General features: G+C 36.3%; 1 protein-coding gene across 1 annotated transcript in view; it reads right to left on the minus strand.

Annotated features, from left to right (window-relative positions):
- Positions 1-24,672, minus strand: part of YME1L1 (YME1 like 1 ATPase) — a 60,410-nt gene that overhangs the window by 27,997 nt on the left and 7,741 nt on the right. Inside the window, exons 2-9 of the mRNA XM_037037060.1 lie at positions 24,150-24,278; positions 18,790-18,952; positions 16,659-16,757; positions 7,111-7,220; positions 5,634-5,784; positions 5,220-5,303; positions 2,581-2,663; positions 113-203 (exon numbers count right to left, since the gene is read on the minus strand). Of these exons, the coding sequence (XP_036892955.1) occupies positions 113-203; positions 2,581-2,663; positions 5,220-5,303; positions 5,634-5,784; positions 7,111-7,220; positions 16,659-16,757; positions 18,790-18,952; positions 24,150-24,278 (910 nt within the window). The remainder of the gene's footprint in view (positions 1-112; positions 204-2,580; positions 2,664-5,219; positions 5,304-5,633; positions 5,785-7,110; positions 7,221-16,658; positions 16,758-18,789; positions 18,953-24,149; positions 24,279-24,672) is intronic.

A 24,672-nucleotide genomic window follows, 5' to 3' on the forward strand; every position in this document is an offset into this window, starting at 1 on the left:
ATAGCAATTAAGAACTCCAAACTTTAATCAATTAAATCTGATAAAAATTGAGTTATTAATACATCACAGTATTTTTTTATATCAAGTCTGATAAACAAAAAAGATATCTTACCTTTTGGAAGTTTGCCTCCAAGCACAGTAAATTTTTGTGGACTTTTCAAGAATTCCACAACTTCCTGTAATTCTTGTTTAGCTTCCTCTACCTAAAGTGACACAATTTACCAAACAATTTTAAATAATAACTAGGTTATAAAGGAATCCTCTTGGAACACTGTAAATTTAATTGGAAATTAATTTGTCTTTTTTTCTTCAGTAGGAGTATACAAAAATATCCCCCTACAAATACACAAAGGGTTTCCTTTGACCCTTATTGCCAATTATGCAAAGTCTCCTGACATTTGACAAAGGAGGCTAGAACATACAAGGGCGTAAAGACAGCCTACTCAATAAATGGCATTGGGAAAATGGATATATTTCAAAAAAGAAAAAAGAAAAACTTGACCACCTTCTTACACCACATGTAAGAATAAACTTTAAATGAATTAAAGACTTAAAGATTTTAAGCCATAACACTCTTAGAAGAAAAACAGGCACTAAAATTTCTGACATTTCTCACAGTAATGTTTTTTCTGATATATCTCCTCAGGCAAGGGAAACAAAAGAAAAAACACATGGGGATTACATCAAACTAAAGTTTCTGTATAAAGAAAACCATCAACAAAACACAAAGACAACCTACTGAATGGAAGAACATATTCACTAATAATGTATCTGAAAAGGGGTTAATATTCAAAATTTATGAAGCACTCATATATGTCAACATCAAAAATGTAACAATCCAATTTAAAAAATGGGCAGATGATCTGAACAGACACTTCTCCAAAGACAAGATACAGATGGCCAATAGATATATGAAAAGATGCTCAACATCACTAGTCATCAGAGAAATGCATATTAAACCACAGTGACTTATCACCTCACACCTGTCAGAACGGCTATCATCAATAAATCAACAAACAACAAACAACAGAGAGAATCCGGAGAAAATGGAACCCTAGTGCACTGCTGGTGGGAATGCAGTCGATGTAGCCACTACAAAAACAGTGTAAAGTTTCCTCGAAAAATTAAAAATGGAACTGCCTTATGACTCAGTGATTCTACTTCTGGGTGTATATCCAAAGAAATCCAAAACACTAATTTGAAAAAACATATATACCCCTATGTTTACTGCTGCATTACTTACAATAGCCAAGATATGGAAGGAACCTAAAATAGGCGATTGGATAAGTACGTTGGTACATATACACAATGGAATATTTCTCAGCCATAAAAAAAGGATGAAATCTTAGAATTTGCAACTGCATGCATGGATATAGAGGGAATTATGCTAAGTGAAATGAGTTAGACAGAGAAACATAAATACTGTTATGATTTTACTTACATGTGGAATCTAAAGAACAAATAAAGTTGATATAGAGTCATAGTTACAAAGAACAGACTGACAGATGACAGGGGGAGAGAGTCTGAGTGACTGGGTGAAAAAAGTGGAAGGATTAAGTACAAATTGGTAGTTAAAATATTCATGAGGATATACAGTAGAGCACAGAGAATATAGTCGTCAATACTTTAATAACTATGAATGATGCCAGGTGGGCACTGGGAACATCAGGCGGAACGCTTTGTAAAGTATATGATGGTCTAACCATTATACTGTATACCTGAAACTAATATAAAATAATATTGTAAACTGTAATTTGAAAAATAAAATTTTTTAAAATTGTGAACCTTTATCTCAGAACTCCTAATCCTCTTTCTGCCCTCTCTATTTTTCCACTGTAACCCTTTATTACTTAACACACTCTATTATTTCTTTATATATCATATCCTTGTCTAATTCCTGTTAGAATTAAAACTCCATGAGGGCAGAAATTTGTTTTAGTTCTATCGCAGTACCTAAAACAGGGACTGTAACTTAGGAGACAGTATTAAATATCTGTCAAACTGATAATTTCATTAAGGCTATAAACTAGCATTCACCCATTTTATTTACTTAAGATACAGATGTTACAGATACTGAAGTTACGAAGATCAGTAAGAGCCTCTGTGCCCTCTATGGATACACTACTCTCTCAGCACTCCCACATGTTCATGTGGGAGCTTCCCGAACCCTAACTAGTATGGTCTTTGGAGGCATCATCATGTAAGTACAATCATTAACTCCATTTCCAGCCCCTTTCTCTTCTAGAGAATGTGAGGTAGGGCAGAAAGTTCCAAGCTTCTAATGAAGCTTTGGTCTTTCTAGTAACCAGTCACCAACCTACAGCTATCCAGAAGCCCACCAACAGACACCTAATTAGAACAAAACATACTCTGTATCACTTAGGAAATTCCAAGGGATTTATTTAGAAGCTCTGTGTCAAGAATAATGGTCAAAGACCAAATAGTTGAACAAAAGATGCTCTGTACCAGGAAATGGTGGCAAAGACCAATACATATATTTTCTATTAACCACACCTTTAAAATTACATATTGCCCTTACACAGTCAATGTTTGAAGAGGTCAAGAGAAACTTTAACTTACTCCTTTAACATGCTCAAAGGTGACATTTTTCATCTGGACAGGATCTACCGCAGAATCAAGCCCTGTTGTTGTCCGGAAGCGAACTAAAGGAAAGGAAATGTTTATATATTAAATAGATTAATAAAACTCCAACCACCTTTTTTCAGATGCAAGAAAGCTCACGTAACTTCACATATATTAAATTAGAGTGAGAAACAGAAACTAGGTCTTCTGGATTTCTAGACCACATTCAAGGAATAAAAGACTCACATTAAAATGACATCTTCATATTTTTCCAATTAAAACTAAGAATTATATTCCTCTTCTCCTTGTAATAACTAATAAAAGAAATGTTAAACCAATGGTTCTCAGACTCCTATGTGTTTATAAATCGCTTGAGGAATGTGTTAATGCAGGTTTTTGGGACATAGCACTGAACTTCTATACATATAGGAAAAGGGCCCTGTAGAGTTTGCATTTCTAACAATTACCTTTAGTTATCCTGACACAACTGATCAGGCAGCTATTCTCCAAAATATTTTCCCTTATCCTAGCATACAAAACTGACACTGACATTAAAAAAAAATAAGGTCAACAATTCCACTTTTCAAACGAACTTCTTCCTCTGACAACTATTATTATTTGCCCTTAGATGATTTATGAGCATAAGAAAGTATAATAAGAAAGACAGAAAAAGTTTGGTAGGACAGTAAAATATGTGAGATCAATTACAGAGAACAAATAAATCGACTATAGGGAACAAAAAGCTTTCTTAAATCTGTCCCCCTGAAGTAAACTACCATATTAGAGCCATAAATGAGTCAATGATGAATAAATGAGTAAATAAATAAATGATGAATGAGTATAAATGAGTAAACTGATGAATTCTAATTTCCTCAGAATAAGTAAAAAATATGGTCTTTAAAATAGATTGAAATATAAAAGCCAAAAATGAGTAGGCAAAAATATAGTTAATAAGAAACACTTAACATATCAAAATATACAAGTTAGGCCCTGGCCAGGTGGCTCAGTTGGTTGGAGCACTGTCCCATACATCAAAAGGTTGCAGGTTCAATTCCTGGTCAGGGCACATACCTAAATTGTGAGTTAGATCTCTGGTCAGGGTACATACAGGAGGCAAGCAATTGATGTCTCTCTTTCACATCAAAGTTTCCATCAATGTTTCTCTGTCTCTCCCCTCCTCCCTCTCTAAAATTAATAAACACATCCTTGGTGATGATTAAGGGAAAAAGAACATACAAGTTGAAAGAGCAATTTAAAACAGTAATTCTAGCCCTGGCTGGTGTAACTCAGTGGATTGAGCGCAGGCCTGCGAACCAGACAATCTTGGTTCAATTCCCAGTCAGGGCACATGCCTGGGTTGCAGGCCAGTTCCCGGCAGGGGCCAGTTCCCAGCAAGGGATGCATGAGAGGCAACCATACATTGATGTTTCTCTTCCTCTCTCCTTCCCTTCCCCTCTAAAGACAAATAAATAAAATACTTTTATAAATAAATAAATAAATAAAACAGTAATTCTAGAATAGACATTAATTGGTTTAGCCCACTAAATTACTTGTTTAAAGATGTAGGCAGACGGACTTAAATAATCCATAGAAATTTGCAGCAGGAACACTTGAACCTAATAAAAAAACTACAGTAATTTCCCAAAGGCAGTGAATGTCATCCTGTAATATATATTTTGCTTAATATAAGACATCAGGCGAGAAACAAAGGAATAATCAGAGTGCATGCCATCTCCTCTACCAACCAACCAATATTATTCTATCATCCCTATACTGGTTGTTTTTTGAAAACAGAAGGAAACAAGAGATGGTGAATCTAGATATAAGAACTATTCCTGTATGTTAAAACCTCATCTTAGGTTTCATGCTACCAAAAAAAATTTTAACTATCTTGGGCTGTATGTAAGCTCTGGGGTGAAGTCCTGACCCAAGTACACTGATGTTCTTAATTGTACCTTAGCTGTTTTCTCTCAAAATAATCACAAAGATAAGAGAACATGGGGTAAAAATTAAATGGCAGTTGAAAAAGCAATTAGAACCACTTAAACCTCACATTATTACTTCATTTTAGACTAGCAAACTGAAAAAGTACAGGACATCAATTTTTAAATAAAGTTAATTTATTAATTTGTCTTTAAAATAGATATCTATGTCACTTTGTACTATTATAAAATTCTAAATGTTTTTTAATTTAATAATTGAACAGGTATTATTTTCTAAAAATCTAGAAAACCAACCACTATTAGCAGATGAAATAACATTTCACTCTAATACAATCCAGGGAACTTTCACAAAAACATTATTTTCTCAAAATGGGTTAAACTTAAATTTTTACAGTGCCTAAAGAAACTTTTCATGTAATCCGCAGAACAATGTAAATGTAACAAGTCCTCTGATGCAGCAGATGGTACACATTATAAGAGATTAAAACTTTTCTACTTTAATGCAAAAAAACAACCTCAAAGTGAACCAATTTGAAAAGTCTTGAATTACCAATGAAAGGCCTAGATCCTAGACTATAAACATGTTTTATAATGTTTTTTCTCTAAGTCTTAACTAGACTATGAAAAAGAAATGAGAAAGTAAAAGATCTTTTTAAATTAAAGTAATGTCAGATACATTAAAAGAGCCTTTACCAGATAAAAATGGGTTTTTTAAGAGTCCGTAAATTCCAAATAGCAGCAGAACAAAGAGAATCAGACGAGTTCGTCTTAGAGAATCTAGTGGAGAAAAGAAAAAGTCTTAAATCAGATGATATCAATGAGAAATGACAGCTCAATGAAATGCAAACATTAGGTTATTGATGGAATCGTATTTCATCATATGCAATTTCAGAACTCGGTGTTCTTTTGCATAATTGCCATGATATACTTTCAGCATACTGCCAAGCAAGGAGTTATTTCTGTTTCTACACAGGTTCAGTTATAAACATAATAGAATATAACCAAAGGAAAGATGGATAACAAGTAGAAAAGTTATACACAATAATTTGAAGGTAGGACTATGACTTTAAGATACTGTCTTCAAATGTGAATGTCAAATTAGCTTACCATTGGTTTTTTGTGTTAGTGCTTGAGCTTTCAGAAAACCCTCTGCAAAACCAGTTTTAAATGCATCTTGATGAGCTTCAGGTATGTTTTTTGTTTTCATGAGTTTGTCCAAAGTCTCAACATCTGATCCCCTGTCTCGCAAAAGAAATCCCTAAATAACAAACAACACAACAGTACTGATTGACTATACAGGTAATAACACCTCCCAGAAACATTCTGACCACTTACACACACAAAATTCACTGAAATTCTAGAATTTTTAATTTTATTGTCAATGTGACAAATGTTATTAGAACTCAATAATGCATTACTTAATCAATGGATAGAAAACCAACACTGGATCCAATAACTGCATCAATCAAATACTATAAAGAAATTCTGTAAGAACACTATAATGAAAACAGGTCAACTCAGGGTTCTAAGGGCTTGATGTTTACACTCCTTTAACCGTACTACAGGAAAACTTCATTAGTATATTAAATGTTTACTGAGCACATTTCATATTCTTGGCACTGTGTAGATTATGAAGATGCAAAGACATATAAACAATGATCTGAATGTTTCCCATCTACTGAGGAGAGAGACATAAATAAAGTTTTGATATTATATTAGAAGTACAAGGTATGGTGATAGAGTAAATGCTACCCAAGAAGTCAGGGAAGGCCTTCCAGAAATGGGACATCTTAGCCACAGGGAACAATCAGCATGGACACTGACAAAAGCCTGAAACAGCCTTTAGTGGTGAAGAACTATAAGCAATCTCCTATGACATAACTTTAAGATGCCAAGAGAGGAAGGGAAGGGGTACAGACGGGCCTACACAATGAGAGATGCAAACAGAAAAATGGTAGGCAGAGGACACATAACATGGCTCTGTGTACCGTGGCAGGTGACAATAAAGCAGAGGAATACAATTATTCCATGTAATGCATTTAGACAGACAGGTGAGTAGCAGTGGGGAAGCTAAATTGAAGTTAAAAGGCACAGAGATTACATGAGTGTCTATAACCATTTCTTGCCTAGATTACTCTAATAGTCTGTCTATGCAATAGAACTAGGTGGGAATAAAAAGAGAGATTTAAGAAATATTTAAGAGGCTGGATCAATAGGATTTTAGTTATCAACAGGAATTAGTGATTAATGGATGTGGGAGTAAAGAGAAGCTGGGCAAATCAAAGTTGTTCAGCAGGCTTCTAGTTTGAGTGGATGCTACTCCCAAGCAGGTACAGGTTGGTAGGGAGAAAAAACAGAGGGAGTATTTCTAATAAGCCAATGGAGAGACAGGTTTTGTACCAAGAAGAGGTGCAGTTATGATTACATGGGTTATTCATCCTTTCTCATAAGTAAAAAACAAACAAACAAACAAAAATAATGGGGGTGGGGGAATCAATCAGCCTACAAAAGAAAACAGATACTGAAAGGTTCCCATTTTAATTAGAAAATTGTTGCTCTTTCAAACAAAAAAAGGTCTAATTACCTTCACAAATGATGGTGCTATATACTGTGTTTCTGCTAATCTTTCAGAGGTGGACTGTAGGCGTCGTGTCCTTGATTTTAACGTTTTAAAACCCCGAGACTGTATAAAAACTAAATGAAACAATATCACATTTACTTCTCATTGTAAAATTTTACAAGGAAAGAATAATGCCTAAGATTCAAAATGCTGACAACCTATCTATACATACTAGGTTTGTCTTGTTTTTTAACAGTTTTTTCCGACACTTCAACACACTGTCATTAAAATAAATTTAATCTACATAATTAACTTTACTTTTTTTGATAATTTAAAAATATTTTTAGAAAACCCATAGATGGTGCCCTGGCTGGTGTAGCTCAGTGGATTGAGCACGGCCTGTGAACCAAAGGGCCGCTGATTCGATTCCCGGTCAGGGCACATGCCTAGGATGCAGGCCAGATTACCAGTGGGGGCCACGTGAGAGGTAACCACACACTGATGTTTCTCTAACTCTCTCCTTCCCTTCCCCTCTAAAAATAAATAAATAAAATCTTTAAAATAAATAAATTGTGCAAAGCAAATTCATAATTAAAAAACAGATGAGTATCAAATAAGTAACTGTTCCCTAATTTCTCAAATCCCACTCCTATTTCCTATAAATAATCTGTATAAATTAATAATTCCATAACTTTACTTCTATGTACTTAAACACATCCTCTCTCTATAAAAATAGTACGTAACGTTCTGCAATTGTCTTCTTTTACTTACTATATTATGGACATTTATCAAAATAGATCAGATAGTACATCTAGTTTACTGGCTATTTAGTTTTCCAATTTTTATCTAAGCATACCAATTTATTCAACCATTTCCCTACTCCCAACATTAGTTGTTTTCTCTTTTTTTATAAAGATTTTATTCATTTATTTTTAGACAGGGGAAGGAAGGGAGTAAAGAAGAGAAACATCAATGTGTGGTTACATTTTACGCATCCCCCTAACTGGAGACCCGACTGGCAACCCAGGCATGTGCCTTGACTGGGAATCAAACTGGTGACTCTTTGGTTTGCAAGCTGGCACTCATTCCACTGAGCCACACAAAAAGGTAGTTCCTTTTTTTTCTTGTACATATTATCTTTCAGTATAGATAGATTAAATTCCTAAAAGTGAAACTGTAAGGTTTACATGATTTAACACTAAGGAATTCCTGCCTATAACGCTATTATCAATTTACACACCTACCAATGAATATGATGATCCTTTTCTACATAGCCTTTGCAACAATGGATAATATAAATCTTATTAATTTGTACAAATCTGATGCACAAAAAGTAGTACCTTGTTTTAATCTGCATTTTGGATTAGAATTGAGAATAGAGAGTTTCGAAAAATATTTTTATTTTTATTGAATATTTTTATCCTTTAGTGTACTGACTACTCATTTACAGACATTTTCAAGTATAGAATATGGACGCCATGTATACTAACTTCAGTTACATATATTTTAAACATTTAATGTCTTTCAGTTAAGTGATACAGTAATTTATAAAACTGACGCAGATCTATGTCTTAATTTGTAGTTTTCTGCACAGTACTCTGATTAGAGAGTCCCATCCACAAACTATGATTTTAAAGGTAGTCTACTGACTTCATCTGATACTTTGAATTTTTTTGTCTTCAGACCTTTACCTACTTGGAACTTCTCTTTTAATGTAAGAAAAGAAAATTTTTATAATATATATCAAAGTTTAAAATCAATTTCTTGATTTTCATAACAAGTCTTTAGAATTTTATTGGAATTGTACTAAACTGATAAATTTTTGGTGTATACTGATACTGTTATAACACTAAGTCCTTCCAAAAAGAATTATGTTTTTCTTTTTATTTTACTAAGCTTCTCTTTTATTTCCTTCAGTGGACTTTTCTATGTATATATGTATTTGCGTATACATTATGTTGCATGAGTGTAAGAATAAAATATTAAGTAGGTTTTGAAGAAACTGTACATAAAACCTGTTGCTGGAAGAAAAGAAAGCTACTGATTTTTATACATTTATCTCATATGATACCAATGTAATAAAATATTACTATTTCAGTAGCCTTTCAGCTGATTTTCTTGAGTTTTATGGTAAATAATAATATCACTACTAATTATAATTCTTCCCCTTCTGCTAACTTATACATAAAATTCTTCATTTTCTTTTCAATCACACTGTACAGAACCTCCAAATTAATGCTGCATAAAAACAGGACATTAAACATCTTGTTTTTAATTGATATCCTAAAGAAATTAAATTTTTTCAAGTATATTTCATTGATTATGCTGCTACAGTTGTCCCACGTTTTTTTCCCCTTTGCCCCCTCTACCTGAGACTCTCTTCCCTCCAGCAATCCCCCCCTTAGTTCATGTCCATGGGTATAGGTTCTTGGGCTTCTCCGTATCCTATACTATTCTTAACATGCTCCTACTTTGTACCTAACAATTATAAGTCTTTTCATTTTATTTATTACGAGACACAGGGAAAGGAGGGAGAAAGAGAGAAACATCGATGTGTGAGAGATACATGGATTAGTTGCCTCTCACATGCCCCTAACTGGGGACGGGGTCCACAACCCAGACATATGCCCAGACTGGGAATCAAACTGGCAACCCTTCGGTTCACAAGCTGGCACTGAGCCACACGAGCCAGGGCCAATTATACTTCTTAATCACTGGGTCTTTTCCCACATTTACTCCCTTCCGCCTCCCACCTGATAATTCTCCATATGATCTCCATATTTATGATTCTCTTCTTGTTCTAGTTGTCTACTGAATTTTTCTGTTTTTGTATATTTTAGGTTAGGTCATTGATAGTTGTGAGTTTGTTGTCATTTTACTGTTCATAGGTGTGATCTTCTTTTTCTTAAATAAGTCCCTTTAATATTTCTATAATAAGGTCTTGGTGATGATGAACTCCTTTAGCTTTACCTTGTCTAGGAAGCATTTTGTCTGCCCTTCCATTCTAAATGACAGCTTTGATAGTAGACTAATCCTGGTTGTAGATAGATCCTTGCTTTTCATCACTCTGAATACTTCCTCCCAGTCCCTTCTGTTCTGGAAAGTTTCTTTTGAGAAATCAGCTGATACTCTTATGGAAACTCCTTTGTAAGTAACTATCTGCTTTTCCCTTGCTGCTTTTAAGGTTATCTCTTTAACTTCTAACATTTTAATTATGATGTGTCTTAGTGTGCCCCTCTTTCTGTACAACTTGTTTGGGACTCTCTGCTTCCTGGACTTAAATAATTCCTTTACCGAAATAGGGAAGATTTCTTTCGTTATTTTTTTAACTAAAATTTCAATTTATTGCTCTTCCTCTTCTCCTTCTGACACCCCTATGATACAGATGTTAACACTTTTGGAGATGTCCCAGAGCTGTCTTATTCTCTCATTTTTTAAATTCTTGCTTCTTCATTTCCTACTGGTTGACTGTTATTTCCTCATGTTCCAAATCCTTGATTTCAACCCCTCTATCCTTCCCTTCACTCTTGGTTCCCTTGGACTTTTCTTTATTTCACTTACTGTAGCCTTCACTTCTTCCCTTATGCATTTGCCAAACTCAGTGAGTTCTCTGAGCATGCTGATCACCAGTGTTTTGAACTCTGCATTTGATAGATTGGCTATCTCCTTGTAGCTTATTTCTTTTCCTGGAGTTTTGATCTGTTCTTTCATTTGGGCCATGTTTCTTTGTCTCCTCAATTTGGCAGCCTCCTGTGTTTGTTTCTGTGCAATAGGTAGAGCTACTCTAACTCCCTATCTTGGCACACCCATCTGAATGAGTATTTCTTCTTTAAATCCTTGGTTGGAGGAATTCTATACAGTTCAGTTTTCTGGCAGTTCTCCTTCTTTTCATTTTGAGGTTAGTTGTGTTCCTTCTTATGGTTGTGCAAGGAGGCGAAACATGCTTAGCTATGCCTCCATCTTGGCCAACAGAAAGTAAAATTTATATTTTAGCTTTCTAAGAATTTTTAGGAAGCACAGAAACTAAAACGCATCACACACTTTTTAAAAATACATATTTTATTGATTATGCTATTACAGTTGTCCTGTTTTTTTCTCCCCTTCACTTCTCTCCACCCTGCAGCACGCCATCCCAGCATCATTCCAACTTAGTTCATGTCCGTGAGTCACATATACGTTCTTTGGCTTCCCCACTTCCCATACTATTCTTAACCAACCCCTGCCTATTTTCTTCCTAACATTTATGCTTTATTCCCTGTACCTTTCCCTGCATTCTCCTCCCTCTCCCTCCCCCTCCCCGATGATAACCCTCCTTGTGGTCTCCATTTCTGTAAAACTGTTCCTATTATAGTTGTTTGTTTAGTTCATTTTTGGATTTTTTTTTTAGGTTTGGTTGTTGAAAATTGTGTGTATTGTCATTTCCCTATTTGTATCTTTACATTATTCTAAGATAAGTCCCTTTAACATTTCATATAATAAGAGCTTGGTAATGATGAATTCCTTTAACTTGACTTTCCCTGAGGAGCACTTTATTTGCCCATCCATTCTAAATAATAGCTTTGCTGGATAAAGTAACCTTAGATATAGAACCTTGCCTTTCATGACTTCGAATACTTCTTACCAGCCCCTTCTTCCCTTTAAGGTTTCCTTTGAAATATCAGCTGAGAGTCTTATGGGAACTCCTTTGTAGTTAACTGACTTTTTTTTTCTCTTACTGTTTTTAAAATTATCTCTTTATCTTTCATCTTGGGTAATGTAATTATGATGTGCCTTGGTGTCTGCATCCTTGAGTCCAACTTCTTTGGAACTCTCTGAGCTTCCTGGACATCTATTTCCTGTGCAGATTGGGGAAGTTCTCTATCATTATATTTTCAAGTAAGTTTTCAATTTCTTGCTCTTTCTCTTTTCCTTCTGGCACCCCTATTTTTCAGATGTTGAAACATTTAAAGTTGTCCCAGAGGTTCTTGAGCCTCTCCTCAGTTTTTTGAATTCTTGTTTCTTTATTGTGTTCTGGTTGAATATTTCTTCCTTCTGCTCCAAACCGTTAACCTGAGTCCCTATTTCCTTCCCTTTATGGTTGGTTCCATTTCACTTTTCATTGCCTTCACTTTTTCCTCTATATTGCCACCATACTCAACCATTACTGTGAGCATCCTTATTAACAGTGCTTTGAACTCTGCATCTGATAGGTTGCCAATCTCTTTATCACTTAAGTTGTATTTTGGGGGAGCTTTGATCTGTTCTTTCATTTGGGCTGTATTTTTTTTGGCTTGGTGCACCTGTTATGTAGTGAGGGGCGGAACCTTAGGTATTCACCAGGGCAGAGCAACCCATGTCACAACATTGTGTCACTGTATGTGGAAGAGGAGTCAGAGAGGAAAAAATGCTGCTTCCTCTACTCTCACCTGGCTTTCAGGTCATTTCCTCAACTACTCACAAGCAAAATGAGCCCTTCGGTGGCTGATTCCCAGGTGAGTGGCTTTGTGTACATTCTAGGACCCCATGTGTCTTTCCAACAAACTCTCCTATGAGGCTAGGAGTTTCTCCCACCACATGAACCTGCACAAGTTTTTTCCAGTCAGAGGTTTTGAAGGTTTATTTCCCCACACTGGAACCCTGGGTTGCACAGTCTCTCTTGCTTCCCAGTTGTCCTCCTGGTTTATCTTCACACAAATGTGGGACCACCCGCTCCACCAGATGCTGACTCACCTGGTCCTCAAGCCACTACCTTGCCTGTACTGGTCTTCTAGCCACTGCCTTGACACAAGTCCTCTCTGCCCTAGCTGCCTGCCCCTCCTACCGGTCTGGATGAATGTTTCTTCTCTAACTCCTTGGTTATCAGACTTACATACAGTAAGATTTTCTGGAAGTTATGGTTATTTTTTATTTTCTTGGTTTTTTAAAATACATTTTATTGATTATGCTATTACAGCTGCCCCATTTTCCCCTCTTCATTTCCCTCCACCCTGCACACTCTCTCCGATCCACATTCCCCCCACCTTTAGTTCAGGCCTATGTATCACAAGTTCTTTAGTTTCTACATTTCCTATACTATTCTTGCCCCTCCCGTCTATTTTTTACCTACCATCTATGCTACTTATTCTCTGTACCCTATCCACCTATCTCATCCTCCCACTCCCCTCTTGCTAACCCTTCATGTGACCTCCAATTTGGTGGTTCTATTCCTGTTCTAGCTGTTTGCTTAGTTTGCTTTTGCTTTTGTTTCAGGGATGGTAGTTAATAACTGAGTTTGCTGTCTTTCTACTGTTCATATTTTTTACCTTCTTTTTCTTACATAAGTCCCTTTAACATGTCATAAAATGAGGGCTTGGTGATGATGAACTCCTTGAACTTGACCTTATCTGAGAAGCACTTTATCTGTCCTTCCATTCTAAATGAAAGGTTTGCTGGACAGAGCAATCTTGGATGTAGGTCCTTGCTTTTCATGACCTGGAACACTTCTTTCCAGCCCCTTCTTGCCTGTAAAATCTCTCTTGAGAAATCAGCTGACAGTCTGATGGGAACTCCTTTGTAGGTGACTGTCCCCTTATCTTTTGCTGCTTCTAGGATTCTCTCCTTCATTTTTATTTTGGCTAATGTAATTATGATGTGCCTTGTGTGTTCCTCTTTGGGTCTACTTTCTTTGGGACTCTCCAAGCCTTCTGGACTTCCTGGAAGTCTATTTCTTTTGCCAGGTTTGGAAAGTTCTCCTTTATTATTTGGTCAAATAAGTTTTCCACTTGTTGCTCTTCCTCTTCCTCTTCCCTTTCTGGTACCCCTATAATTCTGATGTTGGAACATTTAAAGGTGTCCTGGAGGTTCCTTAGCCTCTCCTTTCTTCGAATTCTTATTTCTTCATTCTTTTCTGTTTGGTTGTTTCTTTCTACTTTCTGGTCCCCTCCACTGATTTTAGGGCCAGTTTTGTTTCCATCACTTTTAGTTCCCTGTACAATTTGCTTCATTTCACTCAGTGTAGCCTTCATTTTTTCATCTAAATTCAACCAATTCTGTGGTCATCCTGATCACCAGTGCTTTGAACTGTGCATCTGATAGGCTGGCTATCTCTTTGACTTAGTTATGTGTTTTCTGGAGCTTTGATCTGTTCTTTCATTTCAGCCAATTTTTTTTTTTTTGTCTTGGCACGCCTGTTACGCAGTGAGAGGCAGAATCTTAGGTATTCCCCAGGCGGGGCAACCCCCATCACTGGGTTGTTATGCTGTACGTGGGGGCAGGGTCCAAATGGGAACAATGGCACTTGCTCCACTGTCTGTCAAATTTCAGTCTCTTCTGATGCTTCCCCCAAGCAAACTGGGCTGTTCCAGTGTTGATTCTCAGGTGGGTGGGTTTGTGTATGTTCTAGGACCCTGTGGGACGAACTTTTCTGTGAGGCTGGGCGTCTCTCCTGGTACCTCAATCCTCACAGGTGTTTTCAATTGGTGTTTTGAGGTTTTATTTTCCTGGGGACTCTGGGTTGTGTGGTCTGTCTCACTCCCCAGTTTTGCCTGGTTTATCTGCATGCGAATGTGGGACCGTTGGTCCATCAGCTGCCTTGTACGCCATGCCCAGCTTCAAAATCGCCACCTCGCTGGGTCTGCCCTTTGCCACCCCATGCTTGGGTTCTGCCAGCCACCCCTTGCACACCCGGAATTTATCAGCTGCTGCCTCGTGTGCCCAATGCCACCGCTTTTTGTGTCTCAACCCCTCTCTGCCCCTCCTACTGGTCTGGATGAATGTGTCTATTTTAACTTCTCAGTTGTCCAACTTCCATACAGTTCAATTTTCTGTCAGTTCTGGTTGTTATTCTGTTTCTGAATTGTTGCTGTCCTTATTTTGGTTGTGCGAGGAGGTACAGTGTGTCTACTTATGCCTCCATCTTGGCAGGAAGCGATTTTTTGTCTTTAAATTTGTTGTCCTTTTAGTTGTGCAAGGAGTCAAAATGTATCCATCTATGCCTCCATCTTGGCCAGAAGTCTGTATCACACACCTTTTAATCATAGACTGAAATAGCATTGCTTTTCTTCTGCAGTCAATTAACATGATAACATACTTCTTTCTTGTACTCCTTAATCATAATTCTTAACACATTCTAAAGTTTTTCAGAATTATTTATAATTTCTGTATGTAGAATTTCTATCAGCAAAATTAATCCTTTTTATCTTTTTTGTTGCTAATATTTTAGTATCAGTCATTCTATGAAATAAACTGGGAAGCCTATTTTACCTTTTCCTTACTGAAAAAATTTTTCCTAATCCTGGAAAACAAAATGTAGCCATAAACCCTGGCTGGTATGGCTCAGTGCATCGAGCACCAGCCTGCATACTGAAGTGTTCCCAGTTTGATTCCCAACCAGGGCACATCCCTGGGTTGTAGACCAGGTTCCCAGTAGGGTTGCTTGAGAGGCAACCACTCACCGATATTCCCTCTCTTTCTCCCTCCCTTTTCTCTGTCTAAAAATAAATAAATAAAATCTTTTAAAAAAATGTAGCCAGAAATCCATCTGAGCCTAGTGTCTTTAGGACAAAAGAATTATGCTTTAAAACTATTACCTTTTACCCTGGATGGTGTAATTCAGTGGACTGAGAACCAAAGGTCACTGGCTTAATTCCCAGTCAGGGCACATGCCAGGGTGGCAGGCCAAGTCCCCAGTTGGGGGTGTGTGAGAGGCAACTGAGAGATGCATCTCCCATACAGCAATGTTTCTTTCCTTCTCTTTCTCCCTCCCTTGCTCTCTTGAAAAATAAATATATAAAATCTTTAGAAAAGAAAAAACTATAACCTTTCAAATTTTATGGTTATTATTTTATCTCTTACTGGGTCCATTTTGCTAATTTGTAACTTGGATAATTACCCGTAGCCAAAAATTTAAAAGCTGTAGAAGCTCTGTGACTGACCCACTTGTGGCAATATTTCAACTGTTTACTATATCAATTATCCCAGATCCCACTATTATTGATTTGAACTTCAGAGTTTTTCCAAAGTACCAATGGAAATAGCACACACCTCTGATATTAATCGGAGTTCCATAAAGGTAGGTAGTATCTGTCTTTTTTATTTATCACTGTCACCTAAAACCCAACACTGGTACCAACACTAGTTATACATTGTCATATAACCATAATAAATATGAATCAATATATATTCAATTTTGCTATCAATTTGATGTCATCTACTTTATAACTCAGGTAAAGTCCTCAAATTTCTGATCCACTGATGAAATCACTCTCTTGCCCTACTTCTTTCTCATTTTTCTATTTTTTTATCTTGCAACTGGATTTTGAAAATAACAGAAATATACAAATGTGCTTATTTAATTATTTTGAAGCAGGTGTATGAAAGTACCCTAAAATACTTTACTGCGGCACTTGTCACTATCATTCAAAATTTGGCTCCTACTTTATATTTTTCAAATAAATAATTAGACATACCGAAACTAATCAATAACAAATACTCTGTAAATTTTACTGTGAGCTACAAATGAATGTTTAAAATCATTAGCACCATTAAAAAAACAAATCAGAATATATTAAAGATAACTATTTTTTTCCAAAATAAATAAAGTTGTTGCTTCATACCTGGCCAGTACTGAAGATCTGAACAAATGCTCTTAAGAGTTCTTGAATGTTGTCTGTACAAGCAAGAGGAACGCAAAGTACTAAGTACATCTATGTAACCTGGAGGGAAAATGAAAATAATAAATGTTCTAATTGCCAAACCATATAAAATCAAATAAAACATAATTATTAGAAAAAACAAAATGAGTTTTGCCTTTTATGTATAAATAAGGCATATATGTTAAGCTAAAGTTACTTTTAGTTAGGAGTATAAAAAGATAAAGAATCACTATTTCCTAAAGATAATTTAAAAACCTCTAATGAACAATGTGGTAAAACCAGAGGTGCTGCTCTCTTGCTCTCGTAAAGCTTCCACAGTTCTTTGGAACAAAGAAAGTTCCTTCCATAGCTACAAGCCATGAATACTCTGGTGTTCCTTCATAACTCTTACTCTTGACTAACAGGCCCCATCCAACTTTACATCCATGTTCGGAAAAGGTACACGAAAACAATGGTTCTCATCTATCCATACATCCCAATTAGGATTCAGGAATTCTGAGAATGCTTACAGTGAAGTCAGAAACCCCTCCTAATACTTCTGCCTACCTAAGCCTAGAAAATGGCTGGCAGTAAGAGAAACAACCTTATAAGGAAATGTAAATATGCAGATTAGAAGAGCAATAACAATGATAATAAATAATAATAGTAACATGGCAACAATAAAAAGTTTATTCTACTGAAAAATCACTATGGGGCCCAAGTACTTTAAATTGTTTTATCTGGTCCTCTAAAGTGAGGTTAATTATTCCTCAAACTCGTGGAAAAACAGCAACTTGGAGAAATTAAATAAATACCATAGTTAGTCAGTGGCAGGACTGAGTTTTCCTATTCTATCCCTCACTCTTAAGCACTAAGTATCAGGGCTTCTTTCAGGTAGAAGATAGGATAGCACAAAAAAAGATAAGCAAATAGAAGCAGATTTTTCATCTAAGCCCCAAGTTCAAAATATTGTCATTTTTTCTTACTCCTGAATTATTCATGTCCTAGCCCTTACATGAATTAAAAGCGAGCGCGCACGTGTACACACACACACACACACAAGAATTAGCAAATGAATTAAGTTTATACAAAGCACAGTTTCCAATCAAACCTTCAACATAAAACTATTCAAACTTGCTCACTCTTTTGTTCCTGGGCTTTTTTTCCTTTTTATAACTTGTACTGATTTGAAGTCTGGTCTTCTGTCATGACAGAACAAGTATTTTTGACAAACCTTTAACACTCCTTAAGTATCATCCAAAAAGAAATAATAAACCCGACATCCCTTTTGAAAAAATGTGCACTTATTATAATTCCAGATTGTTAAACGTCTCCAGAAAATACGTAGACATTCTATAAAAGGGACTATGACTGTTCCTTCAATATATCCTCAGAGATCAGTAGTATGTTACCTGGAATTCAAAATATATAGCATGCTCTATTAGATCCTGGAGCAAAAAATGGATCCTAGTGGAAAATCTACTCATTTTGCAGAAGTTAAACTTTTATTTGGTAAAACCTAAATGAAGTCTATAGTTTCAAGTAAGAAATATATAATAAAAAATAAAGTAATGCAGCCCTGGCTGGTGTAGCTCAGTGGATTGAGCGTGGGCCAGTGAACCAGAGGATCGCGGTTCGATTCCCACTCAGGGCACATGCCTGGGTTGCAGGCCAGTTCCCTGCAGGCCAACTCCCAGCAGGAGATGCACAAAAGGCAACCATACATTGATGTTTCTTTCCCTCTCTCCTTCCCCTCTAAAGATAAATACATAAATAAAATCTTAAAAAAAAAAAAGACCGTGTTTATAAAAATAAAAAATAAAATAAAGTAATGCAGCAAATGTTAATTTCTCAGTTTTGACAAATGTACTGTGGTTATGTAGGTAGTCAGCATTAGCAAGGAAGCCAGGTGAAGCGTATACAGGAACTCTGTACTGTCTTTGCAACTTCTCTGTAAATTCAAAGTTACTCCAATATAAAAAGGTAGCCAAAAAAATGAAATGAAGGAAGGAAACAACTCAGCAAAGAACCTGGTACACAGTGAATGTTAATAAATGGTACCTACTATAATTGTTAACAGTATTAAGAGTAAAACAAAAAATATATTACTTACCATATTTATTTTCAAAGAAGGATTGTGCAGAGACATGAGAAGTATGCCAATGTGAAAAACTGTTTTTGCCCTTACAAAATCCAGGAAGTAGATGGTCTACCAATTGATCAATCTGTCCAATTTTTAATTCAGATAATCCAAGGTCCCTTAAGTTAAGCACAGGCTGTAAAACATTAAGCCAACCAAGTAAGCATTAGTGTTATCAAGATATTTAATTTATAGAGTACTTATCAGTTGAAACAATATGGATTTTAGAAACCTAACAAACATATTGGTTTCTTTGTTCTTTTTAATATGTAAATTGATGAAAATATTTTTATACTTCTAGTTTTCCTGAGGTCAATAATGTGACATTTGACAAAGATGAAAAATATATATATTCCCAGTGGTATCATCACCAGTCCTTAGAGCTTTAAAGCATCCTCCAATCTCTAATGCCCTTAAAAACCCATTTGACAAATACAGGGTATGCTCTGCTACCACCAGATACCTCACTGCTCTGGCCTCACTGCAGAGATCCTTCTTTGAGGTGAGAGGTTCTGTGGTTACCCATATCTAACTTCCGATAAAAAGGAAACTAAACAAAGTAAAAAATGTGTGAAAACCATGTACTATACTTACATAAAACAGTTCTAATATGACTACAAATAGATAGGGATGAGTTATTTTATTGTCCACATGAGTTGACTGAGAGACACTAAAAACTGGGAACAATTACAAGCCCCAAACAGCTAGAACTTCAAGTAAAGAAAGCAAAAATAAATAGAACAAGTATCAATTTTTTATAATTTATGTAAAGTCAGATTCATGAATTCTGTAGTACTAGATTGACATTTAGGGGTTTGACACTTAATGAGCTTTGTGACAGGTGATTCATATTCTCAGAATACATTTGCTCATTAGTAAAATATCCATGAAATATATCCTGCCTGTTTCATAAGCTAGTACAGATCAACGGAAGAGATAACACCTTGCTTATCTATATATCCCCTCCTACATAGTAAGATATTTAAAGGCATCATGACATAAAACTTGTTTTCATTTTAGTATATTCTTTAATATGTTCGATGAAGTACCTATGTACCACCAAGTATGTTACTGTACTAAAATACTCATATTTACAAAGAACATTATGTGGTATGGTATGGGATAGCTCAGTCTCTGCAGAAGTGTCATGACTTACCTGTGCCTTTATACTTTATAATCTATTGTTGGTTACTGTAAAAGTACTACAAATGAAGAAAAGTAAAAAACAAAGCTAAATATGAATATACTTTTCCAAATATACACATGGTAGCTTACTATGGAACTGCAATAAAAATAAGTCAAATGACAACATTGGATGTAGCATCTACAAAATGCAGAGTCTGCAATAAAAGATTGGTTAGTTTTGTTTTATAGGAAGAAAATAGAAGATAAAGATGATAAACTGGATGAGAGAAGGCTGATGGAACAAGAGAAAAATGGTATCAGGTTGATTTAAATTTCATCTAAGAAAGATGGACATAACAAAAATATGTTGGAAGTAGTACATGCTCAACAAGGTCAAATGCTAAGACAAGTTGAAAAAGATGTGCATTTTAAGAGGCTTCTATTTAACACTAAGTATGTCAACACCGACTTTAGCAAAAATAGGTCTAAAAATGGTAAAAGTGGTAACCAAACTACAACAGGTCGCAGTGTGAATACACTTTAACAAGTACAGCAGTACCCACTACCCAGTTTTGATTTCCATGGTTTCAATTACCTGCAATCAACCACCATCTGAAAATATTACATGGAAATGACAGAAATAATTCATAAATTTTATATGCGTGCTGTTCTGAGTAGCATGATGAAACCTTGTACTATCTGTTCTGTCAGGCCTGGGGCCATGAATCATCCCTCGTCTAGGGGCTCTATACTGAACATTCTCCCTGCCAGTTAGTCACTTAGTAGCCCCCTTGGTCATCAGATCCAAGACTGTATTTTTGGTTATCATATGGATTGTCACATGTTCAAATCACCCTTCTTTTACTTAATACACACAGGTCCCAAAGCACAAAAGTAGTGATGCTGGCAATTTGGGTATGTCAAAGAGAAATCCATAAAGTACTTGCTTTAAGTGAAAACGCGAAAGTTCTTGACTTAAGAAAAGAAAAAAAATCCTAAGCTGAGGTTGTTAAGATCTGTGGTAACAACGAATCTTCTATCTGAAACTGCAAAAGGGAAAAAAATTCACACTAGCTTTGTTGTCTTATCTCTAATTGAAAAAGATACAACCACAGTGCATAAATGCTTAGTTAAGATGGAAAAGGCACTAAATTTGTCAGTGGAAAACATACACAAAAACCATGTCCTGACTAACGGGAATGTGTTGCACCAGAAAGCACTGAGCCTAAATCTTCCACCAGGAAGATTTCAGCAGGGATTACTTGGACCAAGCGACCAAAGTCATATAAATTTATCACAGCCTATTGTTATAACTGCTCAATTTTAGATTAGTTATTGATAATCCCTTACTGTGCCTAGTTTACAAATAAAACTATCACAGGTATGCCCTGGCTGGTGTAGCTCAGTGGATTGAGCGCGGGCCTGCGAACCAGATGACCGCGGTTCGATTCCCAGTCAGGGCACATGCCTGGGTTGCAGGCCAGTTCCCGGCAGGGGCCAGTTCCCAGCAGGCGATGCACGAGAAGCAACCATACATTGATGTTTCTCTTCCTCTCTCCTTCCCTTCCCCTCTAAAGATAAAAAAATAAAATATTTAAAAAAAAAAACTATCACAGGTATGTATGTATAGGAAAAACATAGTATATGTATATACGGTTCAGCACTATCCACAATTCTACTCACCCAATGGGGGGGACCTTGGAACGTATCCCCCACTGACAAGGTGAGACTAGTGTACAGTTAGAAATTCAGACTAGCCCTGGCTGATGTGGCTCAGTGGATTGAGTGCTGACCTGTGAACTGAAAGGTACTGGTTCGATTACAAGTCAGGGCACATCAGGTTGCAAGCCAGCTTCCCAGTTGTGGGCACGAGAGAGGCAATTGATGTTTCTTTCTCACATCAGTGTTTCCTTCTCTTTTTTCCCTCCCTTCCCCCCATCTAGAAATAAATAAAATCTTTTTTAAAAAAGGAAATAAATTAAGACTACTTTTTCAAGAAGTCTGAAAGCAAAGAATAAAGAAGTTAATAGCTTGTAGGAAGTTAAAAGGAAAATGTTTTTTGTTTCTGTTGTGGGTATTTGGATGAGCAAGACTTGATGAAAGCAGAGTCACCACATAGCAAAGGAGGTGACAAGAGAGATAGATAGGATGCTTGAGAATGAAAATGTTTGTGAAGCAATAACAAACACTCATTAAAGACAAACAATAGGACTAATGAAGGTATCATCAGGGGGTAAGAACATCAAATCTGTATTTGAGATCTTTGGTCTTAACACTGGCTTCCAGAGTTCAGTTACTTTTCAAGCCCCCCAAAATGTACTTCACTACTGACCTAGCAATTTCACTTGATGAAATAGTCCAAGATTTAGCAACACAATGGTAAAATCAATAAAAAATTGAAAACAATATCCAACAATGGGATATCATGTAATGAAGGCTTTACATAGTCATTAAAAATTTGGGAAATGTATGGCGTAACAAGTTTGTAAGACTATTAAATGAAGAAAGGAGACTCTAAATCAGCACTGCAGTATGATCCAATTATGAAATATAAAGTATAAAAGAAAAAAAAGAAGGATTTATAGGAACAATTATAAAGGACATAGGACAACAACAAGGAGAGTGGAACTGGGGGAGGGAGGTGGGGAGGGCTGGGGTGGTGGGGAGGGATGGAGGAAACGGGCATAAAATTGTACTTGAAAAACAATAAAAAATTTGTAATAAATTTTTTTTTATAATAAAGTTTTTTTTAAAAGATTTTATTTATTTATTTATCTTTAGCAGGGAAGGAGAGAGGGAGAGAAACATCAATGTATGGTTGCCTTTCGTGCGTCCCCTACTGGGAGCTGGCCTGCAGGGAACCAGCCTGCAACCCAGGTTCAATTGCCCTGACTGGGAATTGAACCGCGATCCTCTGGTTCGCAGGCCCACACTCAATCCACTGAGCTACACCAGCCAGGGCTGTAATAAAATTTTTTTTAAAGAAACACAAAATGTTAGCATTATCTCTGAGGAATACGTTCTCAAGTGAATTTCATTTCCTCCATGTATATATTTTCTAAAATGACTTTACTGCATGTAAGAATTTTGATAATTCCAGGAAAGCTCTCTTGGAGTATAATTTGAGGAAGGGTGTCAGGACAGCAGAATAACAATGGAATACCTACAGAAAGAGGCAATAGGAATTGGGTAAACAGTATAAAAGGAAAGCATAAAGATGACAGAGACAAATTTTCATTTAATTAAAATTTTATCTTAAGCCCTGGCTGGTGTGGCTCAGTGGATTGAGCTTCGGATTTTGGACAGAAAACGTGCTGATTTGATTCAGGATCAGGGCACATGCCTGGGTTGCAGGCCAGGTCCCTGCTGGGGGTAGGCAAGAGGCAACCAATGTGTTTCTCTCCCTCTCTTCCTCCTTTCTCCTCACTAAAAAAAATAAAAATAAAATCTTTAAAATTAAAAAATATTTTAAAAATTAAATCTTAAAAAAAATTTTTATCTTAAGACTGACCCAACAATCACTCCCCCAAAAGTAAACTTTCAACTTTTGTTCTACTGTCCTTTGCCATAGTCCCTGATATCAGAAAGAATATAAGCTACTTATTGGTTAAACAGGCTTTGGGAAACTTGCCTACAGACTATACTGTTTTCTTTTTTTTAATGTATTCTGAGCTATAAGCAACTATCTTACTAACGCATCTTGTAAACACAAGGGTTCCCAGGGCAGGAATTCCCTATATCCTAGGCCAATACTGATTTCACAGCTTGTACAATTAATTCACTTGCAGATACTTATATTCCAGTTGTTCAATTACACTGAACGCTCCTATCAGGCAGCAGGTGATAACTTTTTACTACTCTAGCCTCCCTGAGAGTTGGCAAGCAAACATGGTCAGTAACTATGGGTTCACTGCTACTGTTGGAGCAAAACAAAAGAAAACCTGAATGGTATCACACAAGTAGTAACCTGGAAGTGAATACCAAATCTACTGCCACATGAATTTTTTAATAAAGTGTTAAAGAATAAAACAGTAACTTTCCTATCTGTATAATAAGCCAGAATTAGACATCCTTAATCATAAAGGAGATTAAGCTGGTAACAGAAATCACCTTATTAGAAAAGCCTAAACAAAGAAAAATGCTTCAAACATATTTACAACACACTAAATCAAAATGCTTTCTCACACAACCAGAGTAAAACCTATTACCTCACTGCTGGGAGCCTCGTGCTCAGGAACCACATCTCGATGCTGGTTTTGAGAAACTGATGCACTGACAGAAGATGTGCTTTTTGGTGAATGGAAGGCATTGATGAGATGACTCAGAGGAACTGTAACCTAGGAAATGATGAAATTTGATATTAAGTATGTACCGCCACAAAATGAAATAGTTCAAAGACATTTTAAAAAGTAAGGATACTTCTCAACCTCCCTACTGCACCATCCTATTCTAGGTCCATTACCCATACATGGATTTTTGTAATAGCTTCCCAACTGCTCTCCCTACATGTGCTCTAAGAGAACCAGATTTAGATCCATCACTCCTCTGTTCAAAACTTTCCAACTGCTTCTCCTCTCACCTAAAAGCCAAAATAATCCATGGGTGTCGATTACCTTTTATCCACTGCCATGTTCACCTTCATTCTCCAACTCCACGGGGCTGTTTCCTGTTCCTAGAATACACCTGGCAGAACGTCACCTCAAGGTCTTTGCACTATTTATTCCCTCTTGA

The sequence above is a fragment of the Sturnira hondurensis genome, unplaced genomic scaffold (assembly GCF_014824575.4).
Source record: "Sturnira hondurensis isolate 20B ecotype Veracruz unplaced genomic scaffold, ASM1482457v3 Scaffold0022910, whole genome shotgun sequence".
NCBI classification, from domain to species: Eukaryota; Metazoa; Chordata; class Mammalia; order Chiroptera; family Phyllostomidae; genus Sturnira; species Sturnira hondurensis.